Source organism: Bos mutus, chromosome 3 (genome assembly GCF_027580195.1).
Source record: "Bos mutus isolate GX-2022 chromosome 3, NWIPB_WYAK_1.1, whole genome shotgun sequence".
Classification (NCBI taxonomy): domain Eukaryota; kingdom Metazoa; phylum Chordata; class Mammalia; order Artiodactyla; family Bovidae; genus Bos; species Bos mutus.
In genome coordinates, this window is record NC_091619.1 from 4,264,948 (window position 1) to 4,284,951 (window position 20,004).

The 20,004-nt window shown below is 46.5% G+C and overlaps 1 protein-coding gene and 1 pseudogene across 1 annotated transcript; one reads left to right on the plus strand and one right to left on the minus strand.

The window, feature by feature from the left end:
* The first annotated feature begins 3,472 nt into the window (after positions 1-3,472).
* Positions 3,473-8,576, plus strand: LOC102280152 (large ribosomal subunit protein uL13 pseudogene; annotated as a pseudogene).
* Positions 8,577-11,562: 2,986 nt separating this feature from the next.
* ITLN2 (intelectin 2) lies at positions 11,563-18,687 on the minus strand. The gene is given in 9 exon segments (XM_070363028.1): positions 11,563-11,826; positions 14,139-14,242; positions 15,354-15,474; positions 15,878-15,905; positions 15,907-16,034; positions 16,360-16,607; positions 17,546-17,656; positions 18,273-18,336; positions 18,563-18,687. Coding segments are annotated over 9 exon segments (969 nt in total). The 5' UTR covers positions 18,575-18,687; the 3' UTR covers positions 11,563-11,673.
* Between the last annotated feature and the right edge of the window lie 1,317 nt (positions 18,688-20,004).

Genomic DNA, 20,004 nt, shown 5'->3' on the forward strand with positions numbered 1-20,004 from the left:
AGTCGTTCAGTCGTGTCCGACTCTCTGAGACCCCATGAACCGCAGCACACCAGGCCTCCCTGTCCATCACCAACTCCCGGAGTTCACCCAAACCCATGTCCATTGAGTCAGTGATGTCACCCAACCACCTCATCCTCTGTCGTCCCCTTCTCATCCCGCCCTCAATCTTTCCCAGCATCAGGGTCTTTTCAAATGAGTCAGTTCTTCACATCAGATGGCCAAACTATTGGAGTTTCAGCTTCAACATCAGTCCTTCCAATGAACAGCCACAACTGATCTCCTTTAGGATGGACTGGTTGGATCTCCTTGCCGTCCAAGGGACTCTCAAGAGTCTTCTCAACACCACAGTTCAAAAGCATCAATTCTTTGGTGCTCAGCTTTCTTTATAGTCCAACTCTTGCATCCATACATGACCACTGGAAAACCCATAGCCTTGACTAGACCTGGTAGATCAGGTCAAATTTGAGTCGAGGTGGAGGACACTCAGCTAGTTGTCAGTGAATTGCTTGATGTTGTGAGAACCTACCCCAACACACAGATGTTGCAATTAGTGCTAAAATCATTTTAGGGACACTGCCCTAAGGAATAAAGGACACGGCAGGTGTGACCTCAATCTTTTTTTCCTACAGAATCTAAATAATAGTTATCTTTTCTGCTCTAAGATGTTTATGTTGAGGGCTTAATTTGACTGACCAATAACGGTAGAGTAGGAAAATTAAGGAATGGCATCCCCTGTTCTTTATCTCCCTCAGGGAGTCCAAAGAAAGAGGAGCACACTTGTGTCTGGGACCCAAGACTTGAAGTTCCAAACTCAGAACATCTAAAATGGAAATCAACCCAAAGAAGGCATTATTGTAAAACCTCCGTTTAGGTCTCAGTCAATTTGCAAAATGAATTCAGAGAAACTCAGAACCACAAAGTGATGTAATTTATTCCCTTCCCTTCCTTGTTAGCATTCCATTTTTCCATCTCTGAGTATCTGGGCTTAGGAGCTGGGTTCCGCGTCTCACACCACACAGCTCTCGGCGGTAGAACAGGAGCACAGCTGCCTCAGTGATCTCCCGGCTGGAGCTGTAACCCTGGTGAGCTCCGTATCCGTTCCAGTCAAAGGAGGAGAAATCCCCACACTGCAAGGGACTGCTGTCCGAAAAGCATCCTCCTCCACCGAGGCAGTGCTGAGGGGCAGGGAGAAGACACAGTGAGGGGTTGGCTGTGGACACCAACAAGCTCTGAATCTTCGAATCAGAATCTTTAGTCTGTTCCTGGAATCTTTAGTCTGTTCCTACTTTGCTTTGTTCCCCCGTCCATAAAACCCACTCCTCCAGTAGACTCTGAAACCATGTACTTCTCTGAATTCCTTTCCAACTTCCCTCATATTAACCCTCAGGGCTGCTAGCCTACCTTTCCCCATAAATGCTTTTCCTCAGGGCTCTGTCCACACCTCACTATCTGGATGATGGCTCATCTTCATAAACCAGGGCCCCTTGTTTGTGTTGCTGCCACAGGTGGTACCTCATGAAGATTGCCATCATGCATTTATATCTCTGTCCCGCTTCATCTGATTTCCTTAAAGAGTCTGTCAGCTATGCATGTCTAGTATCTGTTGCTTTGTAAGTACCTGTCATGCATTTTGAAAGATCAGTTTTTGCAGGGGTACATGCAAATGGGGCTTTCAGGTGTCCCAGTGGTAAAGAATCTGCCTACCAATGCAGGAGACGCCAGAGACAGGAGTGGGATCCCTGGGTCGGGAAGATCCACTGTAGTAGGAAATGGCAACCCACCCCGGTACTTCCGCCTGAAAAATTCCAAGGACAGAGGAGCCTGTCTGGCTACAGTCCATGGGGTTGCAGAGAGCTGGACATGACTGAGCACACACGCGCAGCTCACAGCACATGCAAATGGGCACGGATGCACGGGATAGGGCTCTATGGAAGCCAGAGTGGGGGAAAACACCCTACCTCCCAAAGCCCACGTCTGTATTATCCTCTGAATATAAGCGAGAGGCCCTTCCACAAGGCCGCAGCTGCTGCCTCTTGACTGATACGTGGACAAACTAATAATTGCAGGGGGAAGTGAAGATGTCCTTGACTTCAGGGTCATGTTTCTCAGAGTGACAGGTGTGGGAGGAAAATGTGCTAAGTGAACTTTATTATTCTTAGAGCTCTGACTCCCTCTTTCTCCTCCCCCTCAGCCAAGACATGACCCTCAAAGACAGTGTCCAGTCACCACAACTATGGTGCTCTCTTCTACAAGACTAGAAAAACAACAAAAATGTAAAGCTTCTACAAGTTAATATGAATATTGGAGAATAACTTCATGACCTCAACATATGGAAATACTTCTTAAACAATATAAAAGTACTAATCATACATGAGAATACAAACAAATTAGACTTCAGTACAGGAAATTATGTCCAGCGGTCAAAAGAGAAAAACTTTCAATTATGAAATAGGTCCTGGGGATGTATTGTACAGAATGGTAACTAACACTATATTGTACATTGACAAGTTGTGAGAGAATAGATAATTTCTCATCACAAGAAAAAAAATTGTAACTACATATGCTTGTGGGCGTGGACTAGACTTATTATACCGATCATATGCAGTGTATAAAAATATAGAATTATTATGGCATATACTTGAAATTAATATAATGTTAAATGTCAATCGAATTTCAATTAAAAAGTGATAGTAACACTTTAAAAATTATGTTCACAAAATATCAGCAAAAGAGTAAAACTACAAGCCACAGAGAAGCATAGCATCGTACTCCATGGGGTGGGTGCCCACTCATGCACACACACAGACAGGTTGTTGTCTGTGTTGTCCAACAACTCACTTGCTCATTGTTGCAGCCCGTGACTTTCATTCCAGCACAAGGGCATTGGCTGCTCTCTCGTGGTCACTGCACATTATATGAGATTCAGATTCTCTAAGTGCAGAGTTCCTCTCCTGGACCCAATCCTTCAGAGAATAAATTCTCTGGTAGGAAAAACTCTTGCTGTTTCTTGACAAGCCAAATTTGTCAGCCTGCTTGGCAAACAAACTTCCTGTGCAGCTGCCTCCTGGCCCTCTTGCCATTCTCCTGTTGGGATTGAGGCTCAGAAAACCAGCACAAGAAAATTCTGATACTCTGGCGACTGCTATGAATAATGAATTTCCTTGCCACACTGCCAAGAGATTCCTGTTTTCTGCCAGCATCTATGAAACTGTGAGTGGCTAATTCTTTAGCTTAGAAAAAGGGGAAAATCTTACACTCATCACTGCTCAAGAGTCACCAGGATAAACAGAAGAGATGGGCGCACTGTTCTTTATCTCCATTACGGGGATCTGTTCAGCTTAAAAGTGCGTACAATGAGAGGATCCTGGATTGGTTTATTACTTACTACCTGCTTCACCACAACTTTCTTAGGTTTCCTTGCTGCTTCGAGGCAGGAAAGATTGGAAAGGGGCACAGGTTCTGCTCTTGCAAAATGTCTCAGGAGAACGGGATGCTGCTAAAGGATGCAAGTATAATTCTCTAACAGTCTGAAGCTGCTCACACCAGCCTTCCAGGCCATCACCTCCCAGTCCCTGCCCACTTTACCAGTTCATCACTGGACTGTGAAGCCACAAAGGTCAGGATGCTCTCGGGTAAGACTAGCTGACCATGATCTAGTACATGCTTGACACTTGCATTCTTCTGCCCAGCTAATTAAAAATAAAAAGTATCATTACTTCTACTGTGACCTTTGGACTTGAGAGGATGGAAAACTAGACAAGGTTGCTTGTTGCCACAACCCTCACCAGCTCCTTCTGGGAACCCCGAGGCCAAGGCAATAGGAGCAGGAGCAACTGGAAGGAAGCGCTGTCTTCTCCATAGCTCCCCTGAGCTCCCTGAGCTCCCTCAGCCACCCAGAGGCATAGAGTGGGGCCCCAAGACATGCATTAGCTTCAGATCAGATCCAGAGAGGCCAGGCAATCAGCACGCAGACCACAGTTCTGTCAGCTGCAAAATGTGACTTCTCTGCATCTGCACGACTCCCTCTCTGGGCCAGAACATCAGCCTCCTACCCAGCTCTGCTCCCTCTGCTCTACCTGGGTGCACACCTGCGTGAGCTGAAGAAGCAGCAGCTCCTGAGTGACTTACCTGCACTGGGACCTCTGGTGGCCACAGAGAGGAACAGCAGGAGGCAGAATCTGGGCCGTGTCCTCTCAAGGACATGCAAACGGTGATTCCATTCATTCTCTTGCCCTCATCTTGTTCCGTCAACTTCCTAGTAAGGAAAACTCAACAGAAAGTGATGGCTTTCTAGGCATTCTGGAACCTCCTGAAATAGTCCCCACGCCATCCAACCCTACGAAGCCTTAAGGGGCCATGCATTTCTTTCTCTGAATCTCTTCATCCCTGAGACTAAGACCAGGGAGCTGGAATTGTGGTTCCTCACACACCCGGATCTTGTCTCAGACTCAGAACAGATTCGTCACTTCACAGAGAGCTCCCTCCTTCCATCCTCGCAGATGACAGGAGCAGAGAGTTCCCTGCCAGGTGGAGACTTAGAGTACCGCCTCTGCAGAGAGTCTGAGGTGGGTGAAATGCTGAGCCTTTGGGGAGAGCAAAGTGTGGGCCCTGCCCATCCCAGCCCACATCGGGCCACAGACCCCACCGTCGAGCTGTCTTCCCTTGAAGGTTCCTGAGGCTCGGCCCTGGCAATGAGAAGGAATGAGTGACTGTCTGGAGGGGCAGGAGGCAGCACTCCTGGGCACAAATGTGACACTCACCATGAGGAGGGCGAGCCCTGCGGGATCAGAGCACACACAGTGCTCCCTTCCTAACAGACTCTCAGGATGGACGGGACCTCACGGTTCTCCCCTGCAGCCTGTCCTGCTCCCACCTGAGTCAGGTGCCCCAGGGCCTCACACACCTCTGTCAGGTCGTCATCCTTCCAGTCTCTCCCGAAACTTCTCCATGAAGCCTGCCCTGACACCCCCACCCCAGGCAAGGCTGATGGATGCTTCACTGTCCTACTACTGGACTTTCTCCAACCCCCAATTGTGGCATGCCACACTGTCATGTATTTCTTTTATTTACTTTTGGGTTAGAAATAATTGAAAATTTACAGAACATTGCCAAAATAACAATATTACTTTAAAAAATCCGTATAGTTTCTACCTAAATTCATCTTTGTTTTGAAAAATAAATATTCACAGGAAATGCTTACAGGGTGGAGGAGGGTTAGTAAGAATGTGAATTATATTTTTTCGTATTTCACCCCGTTTGCTTTATCATGTATTCCCTCTCTCTAAATGCACACACAAACTCACAAACTCACTGTGCTTCCTTCTAGATGCGCCTGCGAGTCCTCCCAGAGCAGCAGCACCCCCACCCGCCTCACCTGTGCCGCCATGACCTGAGGTCTGGGGAGGGTGGCTGGCCTGGCCTCTGCAGCTCCACACCTCACATCTCCGGTACATTCATTTTGTACCAGAAGCAATTTTGAGAAACTATTCTGTTGAGACAGAGCCTTCCTTGCTCCTGGAGGAGTGGCCATCCCACACCCACCAACCTGTGCCACAGAGCAGGAGGCCCAGTCAGCTGCCCGAGCCACAGAGAGCCCGCTCCCAACACTGCAGTGTTTTTGTTTCAAAGGTCATACGTCCTCATTCACTCACCCGGCCCTTCAGGTACCTTCTACTCTCCCAGTGCCAGGGCCAGACCACAGGGGTTTCCTGCTGCAGGAATTGGGGACTGGGAACAGCAAGAGGGACAGTAGCCTGGGGACAGGGTTACCATTCTCTACTTTGTGGAAAGCCCCCCTCAGATGCACTGGGATTCTTCACTCTGCCTCACCCCGCCTTTTTAGGGCAAATAACATAGCAGAACCACGTGGGTATTTTAGCATATATGTATAAAAAGAATTCTAATTTGCCAAAGAAAGAGAGAAAGACAGGCAGAGTGATCATACATCACAGAGTTCCTGAGGCTTTTCTTCATTGCGTTCTTTTTTTCCTGGTCCTTATCTTTCTGAATTGGCATATAGCAACTCGTGTGTTGGCACTTTCATCTTTGCCTCAGGTTTCCATGTGTGGAAGACACAGGCTAAGATAAAAAGCATCAGAAGTGGTGCTGGAAACAGGCTGTCAGGATGGGCTTTAGCATCACATTTCTCACATACCTGAAAGGAAGAGCAACCCACTGCCGCTGGTCAGTGGGATTATGAGAACGCCTGGCACTTGCCCTCTCCACTTTTCTCTTCCCCATTTTGTGCCCTTGTGCCCTGTAGATCAATTTCTCTCATCTCTGAACTTCCCGTGCACCAGAAGTTAGGAATCAGGGAGAGAAGCTAGGAAGGAAACTGTAGAAGCAGCAAGGAACATTAAAGCACTGGCCGTGAAGAGGAGCTGGGGAAAGCGAGGGAGATGCTAGGAGGTGGGGATTGCAGCCAACAGATCTTCCAGTACAGGACAGGCTCAGCTGGGGAGACGTGGAAGGGTTTGTGGCTGGACTGTGTGGGGAACATGCTGGAAATCTTTACAGTGTGGAGGAAGGCTCAGTTCAGTTCAGTCGCTCAGTCGTGTCCAACTCTTTTTGACCTCATGAACTGCAGCACGCCAGGCCTCCATGTCCATCACCAGCTCCTGGAGTTCACTCAAACTCATGTGCATTGTGTCAGTGATGCCATCCAACCATCTCATCCTCTGTCATCCCCTTCTCCTCCCGCCTTCAATCTTTCCCAGCATCAAGGTCTTTTCCAATGAGTCAGTTCTTTGCACCAGGTGGCCAAAGTATTGGAGTTTCAGCTTCAGCATCAGTCCTTCCAATGAATATTCAGGATTGATTTCCTTTAGGATGGACTGGTTGGATCTCCTTGCAGTCCAAGGGACTCTCAAGAGTCTTCTCCAACACCACACTTCAAAAGCATCACTTCTTCAGCTCTCAGCTTTCTTTATAGTCCAACTCTCACGTCCATACATGACTACTGGAAAAACCATAGCTATGACTAGATAGACTTTGTCAGCAAAGTAATGTCTCTACTTTTTAATATACTGTCTAGGTTTTTCATAACTTTTCTTCCAAGGAGCAAGCGACTTTTAATTCCATGGCTGCAGTCACCATCTGCAGTGATTTTGGAGCCCAAAAATAAAGTCCCTCGTTGTTTCCATTGTTTCTGCATTTATCTGCCATGTAGTGATGGGACCAGATGCCATGATTTTGGTTTTCTGAATGTTGAGTTTTAAGCCAACTTTTTCACTCTCTTTCACTTTCATCAAGAGGCTCTTCAGTTCTTCTTTGCTTTCTGCCCTAAATGTGGTGTTATCTGCATATTATTGATATTTCCCTGGCAATCTTGATTCTAGCTTGTGCTTCATCCAGTCCAGCATTTCTCATGGCGTATTCTTCATATAAGTTAAATAAGCAGGGTGACAATATACGGCCTTGATGGACTCCTTTCCCTATTTGGAACCAGTCTGTTGTTCTATGTCCAGTTCTAACTGTTGCTTCCTGACCTGCATACAGATTTCTCAAGAGGCAGGTCAGGTGGTCTGGTATTCCCATCTCTTGAAGAATTGTCCACAGTTTGTTGTGAACCTCAGTCAATGTAAAAGAGTAAATAAATATTTGATTATGAGAGAGTATTGTTTTTTGTAAATTTAGATTCATCACCAATCACCAGTCCACAACAGCATAATTCAAAATCTACTTTAGGAAAAAAAATTGTCAGTCTGTGTCTGTGTGGAGAGAGAATAGTGTGACTTAAAGCTGCCCCATTCCAAACTTGCATCCAGTCCAGCTTCTCCCTGTGAACTATTTAGGATTTATTGTTTAAAAAAATACTTTATTATAAAAAATTAATACACTTACAGAAAAGGATTGGAAGCATAAATAGACAGTTTAATGAATTACAAAAGTAAACAGCTATAGACGCAGTATCCTGTTTAAGTAACAAAAGTTTCTTTCCCACACAACTGCCAAAGACGGCAGAAGGGCAGGTCCTGGTGTTTGATAGCTGAGGCCATCTCCTGGCCTACCTGGCAGCCACCCTGGCCAAGAAGGTGCTTCTGGGCCAGAAGGTGGTATTTCTGCACTGCTGGGGAATCAATATTTCCTGGCAGTTTCTACAGAAACAAGTTGAAGTGCCTGGCCTTCCTCCGCAAGCAGATGAACACCAACCTCTCCCAAATCCAAACCCTCAACTGCATCTTCTGGCTGACAGTGTGAGACATGGTACCCCCAAGACCGGGCAAGGCCAGGCCACTCTGGACCACCTCAAGGTACTTGATGGGATCCCACCACCCTATGACATGAAAAAGTGGACAGTGATGCCTGCCATCCTCAAGGTGACATCTTGACATCCATGTGCATCTGACACCTATGTTCAAGTTTTCCTGCCTAGGGCACCTAGCTCACGAGGCTGATTGGAAGTATGAGGCAGTAGCAGCCACCCTGGAGGAGAAGAGAAAGAAGAGCAACATCCATTAGTGGAGAGAGGGAGGGGGGAGCAGCTCATGAGGCTACAGAAGCAAACTGAAAAGAACATAGAGAAGAAAACTGACAAATTCACAGAGGTCCTCAAGACCCAGGGATTCCTAGCCTGAGACCCGTAAAACTGACTGTTGAGTTTTCAAGAGAAAAGAAACAGAAGTTTGCCAGGACTCCAAACATATTCCTTCCAGATGACAAATCTCTTCTGAGCCATATCCTTCAAGATGATTTGCAGATAATGAAACCCACAACATATGGAAGAAGGTAACTGGGGGCTGACCACAAGTAGGTGGGCTCCAGATCAGTTGGAGAAGGTTGATGATGTTGAGTCCCAATTACCCCACCAACAACCAATCAGAAGAGTGTCCACCTGTTGATCTTGCATACAGCAACCCTCTTACCTATCTTGCCTTTAAACACTTTTTTCTGAAAGCCAGTTGGGAGTTCATGGTCTAGGATTTGAGCATTAGCTACCCAAACTCCTTGCTTAGAGTCTGCAGTAAATGCTGCACTTTCCTTCACCACAATCCTGCATCAGTAGATTGGCTTTACACATCTAGCAGATTCAAGCTGGGATTTGTAGCAATCTGACATAAAGAGAGAGAAATAAGGCAAGAGGTAACAAAAAGGAGTAAGAAAGAAGGGATAAAGGAGAAGGATGGAAATCTGGAATGAGCTAGTAAGGGGGAAAGATTTATTAGGGAGATGAGAAAAAGAGAAGATACTGGAAAAAAGCAAACACAGCTGACCCATGAGCAAAGCTGGTTTGAACTGTGCTCGTCCACTTATATGTTGGCTTTTTTCAATATTAAATCATATAGTACTACACAATTCATGAAGATCCCCTGGAGAAGGGATAGGCTACCCACTCCAGTATTCTTGCATGGAGAATTCCCATGGACAGAGGTGCCTGACGGGCTACAGTCCATGGGGTCACAAAGAGTCAGACATGACTGAGATACTAAGCACAGCACAGCACACAATTCATGACTTGTTGAATCTGCAGATGTGGAACACAGACCCAGAGGAACTGCAGATATGAAGAAACTATGGGTACAAATGATCAGCCATAAGTTATATGTGGATTTTAGACTGTTTGGAGGATTGGTGACCACAACCCACACATTGTTCTAGGGTCAACTGTGCATTAACCATCGTTGACCAACTACTATGCAAATCAGGTTTAGCCAAGAACAACCACATGGCTTTCACTTCACCTTCCAACCAGGATAGCTGCTGCTCAACCCAGAGCAAACCCCATGGCCTCAGCTGTGGCTGCAGAACTCACCGAGGAGACACCGGACCACCTCTTCTCACAGTCTTGCCATCAGACCTATACACAGAACTCTGTGTGTGAGCAATGTGCATTCATCTACATACGCTGACCTTGGCAAATCTGCCAGAGATATTCTCAATGAAGGATTTGGTTTGGTGTTGTCACGATGTGAAAGCAAAATGACGCACTGACAAGGCATGCTCAGCACTCAAATCATCTAATACATGGGTCATGATCCTGGCAGCTTGCAGACCAAAGACACACACCGTATGATCAATCACAGAACAATGCAGAATTCAATTACAAATGAGAACCAGATTCGTCGAAGCTTGAATCTGAGTTTGGTACTACCTTCTCACACTAACATGGTAAAGAAAAATGGTAAAATCAAGTCTTCTTACAAGAGAGTGTGTTTGTGATGTTGACCAGAATTTTGATGAACCTGCAATCCATGATTCAACTGTCTTTGACTGTGAGGTCTGGCTTTTGGATTCCAGCCCATGACCTGGGACAGTGCCAAATCCAAGCTGACAAGGGATAACTTTACAATGCATTACAGACTGGGGACATCCAGCTACAAGCTCTGGTGTGATTCTGTGGACAGAATTTGGAGGATCAATTTATCCAAAAGAAATTTATCTTGACACTTGGGTGAATCTTGCTTGGGCACTAGGTACCAGCTGGACTTATTTGAACTTCGCAGATAATATCATTCGGAACCCACTGCTTCTGTTTCTGCAAAAACCAACAATTCTAGTTCAGTTGGAATGGGCTACTTTCAGACTCTGCCTCAGAGATCTTCAGTCATGTTAGTGAAGTTAGAATCTGCCTTGAAATGAGAGGGTTGAAACTTTCAAGCCCATTCACCCTGACTCTCCTGAAGAGAAGAGGGTTGGAAGGTTGAATCAATTTCCCTAGTCAATGATTTAATCAAACCTGTCTGTGTAAAACCCCAAAAGGATATGGTTTAGAGAGCTTCAGGGTTGGTGAATATGTGGAGACTAGGGAAAAATGCTGCACTCAGAGAGGGCAAGGAAGCTCTGGGCTCTTCACCTGTACTGGCTCCAGCTGTCTCTTCCATCTGGCTGTTCCTGAGTTACACCCTTTTCTAATAAACTCATCATCTAGTAGATAAACTCTTTCATTGAGTTCTCTGAGCCACTCTAGCCATTTAATTGAACCCAAGGAGGGATTCACTGGAACCTCCCATCTACAGCCAGTCAGTCAAAGCACCGGTGACAATCTGGACTTGCAACCGGTGTCTGGAGTAGGGGATTCAGGGGCAGACTGGTAGGACTGAGCCCTTCACATGGGGATCTGACGCTGTCTCCTGGTAGACTGGGTCAGAATGGAGTTGAGTTGTAGGACACCCTACTAGCTGTCAGTGAATTCCTTGGTATTGTGAGAATCCTCCCCAAAACAGAGATGTTGCAAATAGTACCCAATCATTTTAGAGACACTGTCCCAACTGTCAAAACTGGAGGAATAAAGGAAATGGACAGCTGTGACCTCAGTTTCTTTTTCTCCTACTGAAACTAAATAATAATCAGCTTTTCCTCTTTAAGATACTCATGCAGAGAGCTTGATTTGGCTAACCAATAATAGAATGGTAGTAAAATTAAGAATGATTTTTCCCTGCTCCTCAGTCTCCCATAGGGGTTCCCTAGAAAGAGAAGCAAATATGTGTCTGGGATACCTGAGACTAGAAGTTCCAAACTCCGGAAGTCTAAAGTGGAAATCACCAGCTTACGAGGCATCATTGTAAAACATCACTCCAGGTTTCAATTTGTAAAAGGAATTAAAAGACAGTGAGAGTCACAAAGTGCACAAAGTGATGTAATTTATTCCCTTCCCCTCCTTGTTAGCGTTCCATTTTTCCACCTCTGAGGGTCTGGGCTTAGGAGCTGGGTTCCGTGTCTCACACCACACAGCTCTCAGCGGTAGAACAGGAGCACAGCTGCCTCAGTGATCTCCCGGCTGGAGCTGTAACCCTGGTGAGCTCCGTATCCGTTCCAGTCAAAGGAGGAGAAATCCCCACACTGCACTGGATTGCCCTCTGGGAAGAATCCTCCTCCACCGATGCAGTGCTGGGGGGCAGGAGAAAACACAGTGAGGAGTTGGCTGTAAACACACCAGTGAGCTCTTAATGGCCGAATCCCCTGTAAGTTTGGTCTTCTTCCTACTTGCCTTGACCCCTCCCCTGAAAAAACCTTTCCCTCCAGTGGACTCTGAAACCATGCTTTCCTGAATTCCTTTCTACCTTCCTTCATGCTTATTCTCAGACCCCTCAACCACCCTTTTTCCTCAATGGATCCCCCAAAGGCTATTTATTGCTCACAGTTCTGTCCACACCTCACTCTCACAATGATGGTCTGTCTTCACCCATGACTTTTGCTAGAACCAGCATAATCATATATTGCCAAGATATACTCCTAAATCTGAATGACCAGCCAGGTATTTTCTGGGCTTGAAACCCCCTATCCAGCTGCCCTGTGAATGTCTCCACCTACATATCACTAGATCTAAAACTCCACTTAAGCAAAACAAAACTAATTCACTCTCTTGCTGCCCGTGAGTCTATTTATCTTCTTGTCACCCATCTTAACTGATAGCCAATCACCCAAAACAAAACCCTGAAGTCTGTTGCCTCTTTCACTTCCCATCCCCCACGTCCATTTAATCTTCAAGAACTGCTGATTTCACTGTTTATGCATCCATGCTTGCTCTTTCAAATTTATCAAGGCCACCCTGGCTCAGGTCCTCACTATTTCACATCTGTACCTTTACACCTGCCTCATGGTCTCATTGACTCTTATTTCCCTGCTCTTGAATCCATGTCCCCCTCCTTGCTAAACCAAAGTGATCAAGTCACTAATCTGGTCAAACTCCTCTGATGTGTCCCATAACATCAGATTATAGGTGTCCCATCACCTATAACATAAACTCTGTGTCCTGGACATAATGCAAAAGCCCCTCTTTGCCCTAATTCTTGCAAGTATTTCCAGCATCAGCTCTTAATTCTACACCATGTGCATACCATGATACAATTTACACAACAGCTCACTGCCCCCTCAACACACCATAGTCTATTAAATCCCAGTGATTTTGAACATGTCAGTTACTCATGCTCAAGGACACTACTCTGCCCCTTGCTGCCTATTGAACTCTACACGCATCTTTCGACATTCAGCAAAGATGTCACCTTCCTGCAGAATCAACTGTGTGCCGATAGTACAGGTAGAAGCTTCTGGATTGTGTTCCCAGAGCCCCTTTTTATGTTGCTATCACAGGCAATACCACATGAGATTGCAGTCTTGCATTTATATCTCTCTCCCACTCAGTCTGAGTTCCTTAAGATGACTCTGTCAGCTCTGCATCTCTAATAGCTGCACTTTGTAGGTTCCCTAGCATGTATTTTTAAGGAATCAGTGCTTGCAAGGGTACATGCAAATGAGCATTAATGAGCAAGATAAGGTTCCTTGCAAGCCAGTGTAGGGGGAACACATCCCACCCTACTCCCAGAGCCCACACCTGCATCACCCTCCAAATCATCTAGGGACCCTTCCATGAAGACACAGCTATTACACCTCGACTGAGAAATGGACAGCTGGTAACTGAACAGGGAAGTGAAGATGTCCTTGACTTCAGGGTCACGTTTCCCAGACTGACAGGTGTGGAAGGAAAAGGTAGTGAATGAATACTCTTGCTCTTAGCGCTCTGACTCTCTCTTCCTCCTGCCCCCCAGCCATAAATGTCCTTCAGAGACAGTCTCCACTAACCACAACTACAGTGCTCGCTTCTCAATACTGGGAAAAAATAAAAGAATAAAGTTTCTCCATTGAATGTAGAATATCATCATGATCTCGACATAGGAAAATACTTCTTAAACACAGCTTCAAAGTACTAATCATATATGAGAATACAGATAAATTGGACTTCAATACAGGAAATTATATCCACTGGACAAAGGTACACTTTCAGTTATAAACTAAGTCCTGGGATGTAAAGTATAGACTAGTGACTGTAGTTAATAATACTGATTTGTACACCGAAAAGTTACGAAGAGAGTAGATATTAAAATTTTTATCACAAGACAAAAGAATTTGAAACTATTTGTGGTGGTGGGTGTTGACTAGAGTTACTGTGATGATCATTTCAAAATACATAAAAATATAGAATCTTTATGTTATATACTTGAAGCTAATAAAATGTTTTATGTCCATTGAATCTCAATTTAAAAGCAATAGTAACAATTTTAAAAGTATGTCCACAAAATACCTGCAAAGGAATAAAATGCAAGGCAAGGAGATTTACATTCAAACATCCCAATCAAGTTTTCCCACACACACATAGACACACACACACACACACACACGCCAGGGATCATCCCTAAACTCACAAACTCAGTGTTACAGCCAGTGACTCTCATCCCAGCACACAGGGCATTGGCTGCCCCCTCATTGTTAAACACCCTGAACTGGACAAATCCTGCAACAAATTCTCCTGGAAAAGAAGAGGCAGAGAAAAGCCTAAGTATTCAAAAGATGAACTGGAAACAATTTCCCTTTGACCAGCCCAGGGATTCCCTAAATCAACAGGTCAGGTTACAGCCAGCACTCCAAGCTTAGGGGATGAAACCCAGCACTTCTGTAGACATCGGCCGCTACATCCTGGCTCTGAATTTGGCTGGAAGGGACCCTCCTTCCATCTGGGGTAACAAGACCAAGGCTCATGTTCACAAGAGTCACTTGTCTGCCTAGGGCTCATAGGAAAAATTAGATCCACTGACAGATCAGCAAGAAGACCTCCAGAGGTTCAGCAGGAATAAGCAATGATCAGAAGCAGCCATCGGTCTCTGCTGGCACACTTCTCATCCAATTACCATGACTTTAAAGTAAAATGACTCTTATTTTCCCACCAAAGACAAGTTACCTGCTTTATCTCCCTGAAATAGTAAATGTAAAAACTGATGGTCCATCATTTCCCAAATTTTTCTCATAACTTTAGTAGTGTTAGTCTCTGCACATTAATTAGCTCTTAACTTTGTGATTCTTATAGACTTCAGAAACCAAACCAGGTTCCTCTGTGACATTTTCCCAGCAAGAACACTGGGGTGGGAGGTTCAAGAGGAGGGGACATTTCCTTCTCCAGGGACATGTTCCCTACTGAGGTATCAAACCCATGTCTCCTGTTTTAAATAAATAAACAAATGTCTTAAAAATAAATTTCAAATAAAAGCTATCCATCATAGTTAAAAACAAGTTTTTTCTCACTACCTAACAAAGTCCAGTTCTCACCTGAAAAACATTAATAAATGCTATTGAAAGATCCTCTGGGTGTTCTTTGGAAGGAATGATGCTATTACATCACACAGTATATTGATTAAGAAGTTGACTCATTGGAAAATATTCTGATGCTCTAACTGGGGGCAGGAGGATAGATTTCTCAGGATGATTAAATGACACAAAACCATGACAAGTTTCTAGAAAACAGTTTGGTGTCTTGTATTGATATGTGTTCCATAAATGCTGGCAATCATTAATTGTTCTTATTTACCCTTTCCCCAAGAGTGCAGAGAAGGATTGATGGCTGGGCTTTGGAAGCAGATACTCACGCTGACCATTTGGTGAGTAATAAGATGCAGTTTTCTCAGCATCACCAAAGTCATAGTCCACAGGAATGGCTGGGCCATTGTCAGTCCAGCACTTCCCTGCTCCATATTTCACTGGGTATTTCTGCAGGGACCCAAAATACAGATTGTGGAAGACAACAGAGATACTGCCATTCTGGGCAGTAAAGGCTTTAATACCCTCATGTGGCATTATTCAGAATCAGTATGAATAATACTGGTGATTCTTTCCCCATCCCTACCCATAGCTCAGACCCTAACCAGCCTCAAGACCCTTATCTATTTCACTCTCTACCCGCCCCAATCCTCTCCCCAGGCTTCTTCCCCTGCCTGGCTCACAGTTCCTCTGAAAGAGGCGGCACACTAGTTCATAGAGACCCAGAGGTAGTAGAAAGCCAAGCAGAGGCCCTTAGTGATATGGACAGAGCAGACTTACTCCCCATCCCAAACACCTGACTCTCTGCTCAACAAAAGTAGTGCCCCGACCCCCAGCCAGCAGCGCCAGGTACCTGGTAGAGTCCAAACAGATTGTGCCCCACTCTGGAAGAAGCCAGTGTTGGTGTGGTACCTCAGCAGGGAGCTGTTCCTCCAGTGCTGCAGGGGGGACTTGTTGGGCACGTGCCAGATGCCCAGGTCCTGGGCCTGGATGTCATAGTAGCCAGGGTTCTGCAGAGGGACACACACTCAGCCTGACCAGTCAGGAAGGTGCCACCAGCCAAAGACCCATACACGCAGTCCTCAGTGCAGCTGAGAGCTCAGGTCTCCAGGGAACAGGTGCCCAGCAGTGCCCAGACCCCCACCTCCCTCCAGCAGACGACGAGACCCCACCACACAAACAACCTTGGTGAGAGGAATTTGTCATTCAAGACATGGACTTCCGTCTTTCTTCTTCTCCAGCCCCACCGCCACATCCCCATCTCCCACCCTCCTTCCACATGCTCTGCTCCAGCCACAAGCAGCTCCCACCCTTTCCCACCTGGGTGCTCAGTACCTTGTAGTCATCGCTGGTGGCGGCCTCTGCAGACCCAAACGTGTTGTAGTTGGCCCAGTTGCCGTCGCCCTCTGGGTAGTCAGCCTTGTTGCCCTGCTGACTGGACCAGCGATCGCCCACCGTGCATTTCCCACGCATGTTGTTCTCATGGACGCTGGCCACCAGGGTCCAGCCGCCACCCCCAGAGGTCATGTCACAGAAGGTCTGGTAGACAACACCATTCTCAGTGCGGAGGTGATACAGGCCATCTACAGAAGGAACCAGTCAGAGACCCCCTGTCTGAGAGCACAAGGTCCATCTCAGACTCACAACCAGAAAGACTCTGGGAAGTCAGAAATGTATCCTGAAGGCTCCCACACATATCTGCTTGTTGAGGACAATTCTCTGTGGACACTGACTGCCTTTGTTCCACGCTACCTTTTCAAAGACTTTGTAGAGCGAACATCCTAGGAGACAGAGATGGTATCTCCCTCGGGATAGAGCCTTCTTCTGGCCAGAAGAGGCCAGAAATCACACCTGACCACATCTCAAGTCTACATCAGGGTGTAGCCTCTGCAACTCAGAGGTAAGGGCAGGCATGGTCACTGCCCATTATATGAGATTCAGATTCCCTAACTGCACAGTTCTTCCTTGTACTCAGCCCCAGAGAAAATAAACTGTCTTATCCGAAAAGGCTTACATTTGCTTGACGAACCCAATTTATGAGCCATTTGGCAAACAAACTACATGGGCAGATATCTCCTGGCCCTTTCACATCACTGGATGGGAGGGGACCCAGAACACCAGCACAGGAAAAGGCTGATGCTCTGGCTACTTCTGTGATTGTGAGGAATAAAGCTCTATGTCTCTGCCTCTGGAGGCTCATGTTTTCTACCAGAATCTATGATACTAGGGCAGAACTAACTTCTTTACAAGCAGAGAAAAATCTTACACTCACTGGAGCTACAGCCATCATACTAAGACTCACCAGAAACACCACATTCTCTCTGTGTTCAGAAAATCATGTCTCCTACAACTAGGCTGGACCCAAAAGCCTCAAAATTCCCAATAGAGATATCCTAGGCTGGAAGCTGGAGTCAGAGCAGACAGGAGTGGTAGACACACACCCTCTTGATCTCCATGACCAAGATCTGTTTAGCTAAAAAGTGGTTAAAAGGAAAGGATGCTGAGTTGGTTTATTACTCACCAGCTGCTTTATGGCAACTTTCTTTGATTTCCTTGCAGGTTCTTGGAAGGAAAGACAGGTAAGGAGCACAGGTTTCCTCCTCCCAAAACTTCTCAACAGCAAGTGTCCCTGCTAGAGGATGTGAGGATAATTCTCAGTCTCATGCCGCTCACACCAGCCTTCCTGGCCATTGGCTCCTAGCCCCTTCCCACTTCACAGGCTCATCACTAGGCTGTGAGGCCCCAGAGGTCAGGATTCTCTCTGCTAAGACTAGCTGACCACAATCTAGTACATACTCAACACTTGCATTCTTCTCCACAACCAATTAAACACAAAAACTCTCATTATGCCTACTGTGATAAATGGAATCGTGAGGATGAAGACTAGGGAAGGATGTTCCCTGGACACAGCCCTGACCACCAAGCACCCTCTGGGAACCCCAAGGCCAAGGCCATAGGAGCAGGAGCAGCTAGAAGGAAGCCCAGTCTTCACCACCATGGCTCCCCTGAGCCCCTCAGCCACACAGAGGCACAGATGGGGCCCCAGGACAGGCCTTAGCTTCAGACCAAACATCCAGAGACACCAGCAATCAACACTCTGGCCACAGCTCAATTTGGCTGCAAAGTGTGGCTTCTCTGCATCTCCATGACTCCCCTCTAGTCCAGGACTTCAGCATCCAACCTGGTTCTACTCTCTCTGCTCCACTGCACATCTGAGCTGATGAAACTGCTGCTCCTGAGTGACTTACCTGCACTCTGCCCTCTGGTGGCCACAGAGAGGAACAGCAGGAAGTAAAACCTGACTCCTGTCCCCTAAGTAGAAAGGACATGCACACCGTCATTGGCTGGTTCATCCTTTCTCTCCCTTCCATCCTTTCTCTTTGAACTCTCTGAGTAAGGAAAACTCAAATGGAAAGTGATGGGATTCTGGCAGTCTGAACCTCCTGGAACAGACCCCACCCCATTCAACCCTACAAATCCTTAAGGGGCCACAGTGTCCTTTCTCTGAAACTCCCCATCCTTAAGGCCAAGACCAGACCTGAGCTGGCATTGTGGCTCCCCACACACTGGGATCCTGTCTCAGACTCAGCACAGGGAGCTAGCTCTCTGCTTCCTTCCTCACAGATGCCAGGAGCTGAGAGCGCCCAACCAGGAGGAGTCTCAGAGCTACTGCCTCTGCAGGGAGGTCTGAGGTACTTAAAGCGCTGAGCATACGGGCCCCACCCATTCCAGCCTACTTTGGGCTGCAGGCCGCACCCTCGAGCATTCTTCCTTTGAAGCTTCCTGAACCTCAGGCCCTGGGGAAGGCGATGGCACCCCACTCCAGTACTCTTGCCTGGAAAACCCATGGACAGAGGAGCCTGGTGGGCTGCAGTCCATGTGGTCTCCCTACAGAGTCTCGGGACACGGGACTCAGCGTTCTTCACTGCAGCCTCTTCACTTTCATGCATTGAGAAGGAAATGGCACACCCACTCCAGTGTTCTTGCCTGGAGAGTCCCAGGGACGGGGAGCCTGGTGGGCTGTCATCTCTAGGGTCGCAGAGTCGGACATGACCCCAGCCTACTTGGCTTTGCAGCAGAGCCTCAGGCCCAGGCAATTCTGTTTTATGTGTGGCTGGCTGGAGGGGCAGGAGGCAGCACTCCTGGGCACACAGGTGACACTCACACAGGGCTCCCTTCCATAACAGACTCTGGGGATGGACGGGACCTCACGGTTCTCCCCTGCAACCTGTCCTGCTCCCACCTCAGTCAGATGCCCCAGGGCCTCACACACCTCTGTCAAGTCATCATCCTTCCAGTCTCTCCTGAATCTTTTCCATGAAGCCTTCCCTGACACCCCCACCCCCTGGAGAAGCTGATGGATACTCTCCTGTCCTGCTATGGCTTTTTTCCAACCCCTAATTATGTGATGTCACACTGTCATGTCATTCTTGTATTTATTTGGGGTTAGAAATAATTGAAAATTTACAGAATATTGTAAAAATAAAAACAGTTCATAAACACAAATATAGCCTTTACCTAGATCCACCAACTGTTTGTGTTTGAAACGGAAATGCCATACTTTATCATGTATCCCCCTCTCTATATTCACACACAAACTTCCCACAATCACTTTTTCTTTGAGCAAATTGCCAGGTATCATGTTACATACATTGAAGGCTCTTTCCCATTAGCTAAGTTTGTAGGTTGATTTTATTAATAGAGATATCTCATATATAACCACAGTGCAATTATCATTAACTCTTTTCAGTGTAGCAGTGTAACTTGCTGGGGTCCACCAGCCTGGGAGTTCCACTCAGCTCAACTGGCATCCAAAAGTAAACTGAAATGGACATTTGACCATATTTCCTCCCATCAGTAGGAGATTTCTTGTCCACATTTGAAGCCCATAATCCCCAGGGTACACCTGCTTACAATGTTCTACATCTCCATTGCACACCCATGCCAGCCCAAGTCCTCTCAGCACTGTCCACTGCCCAC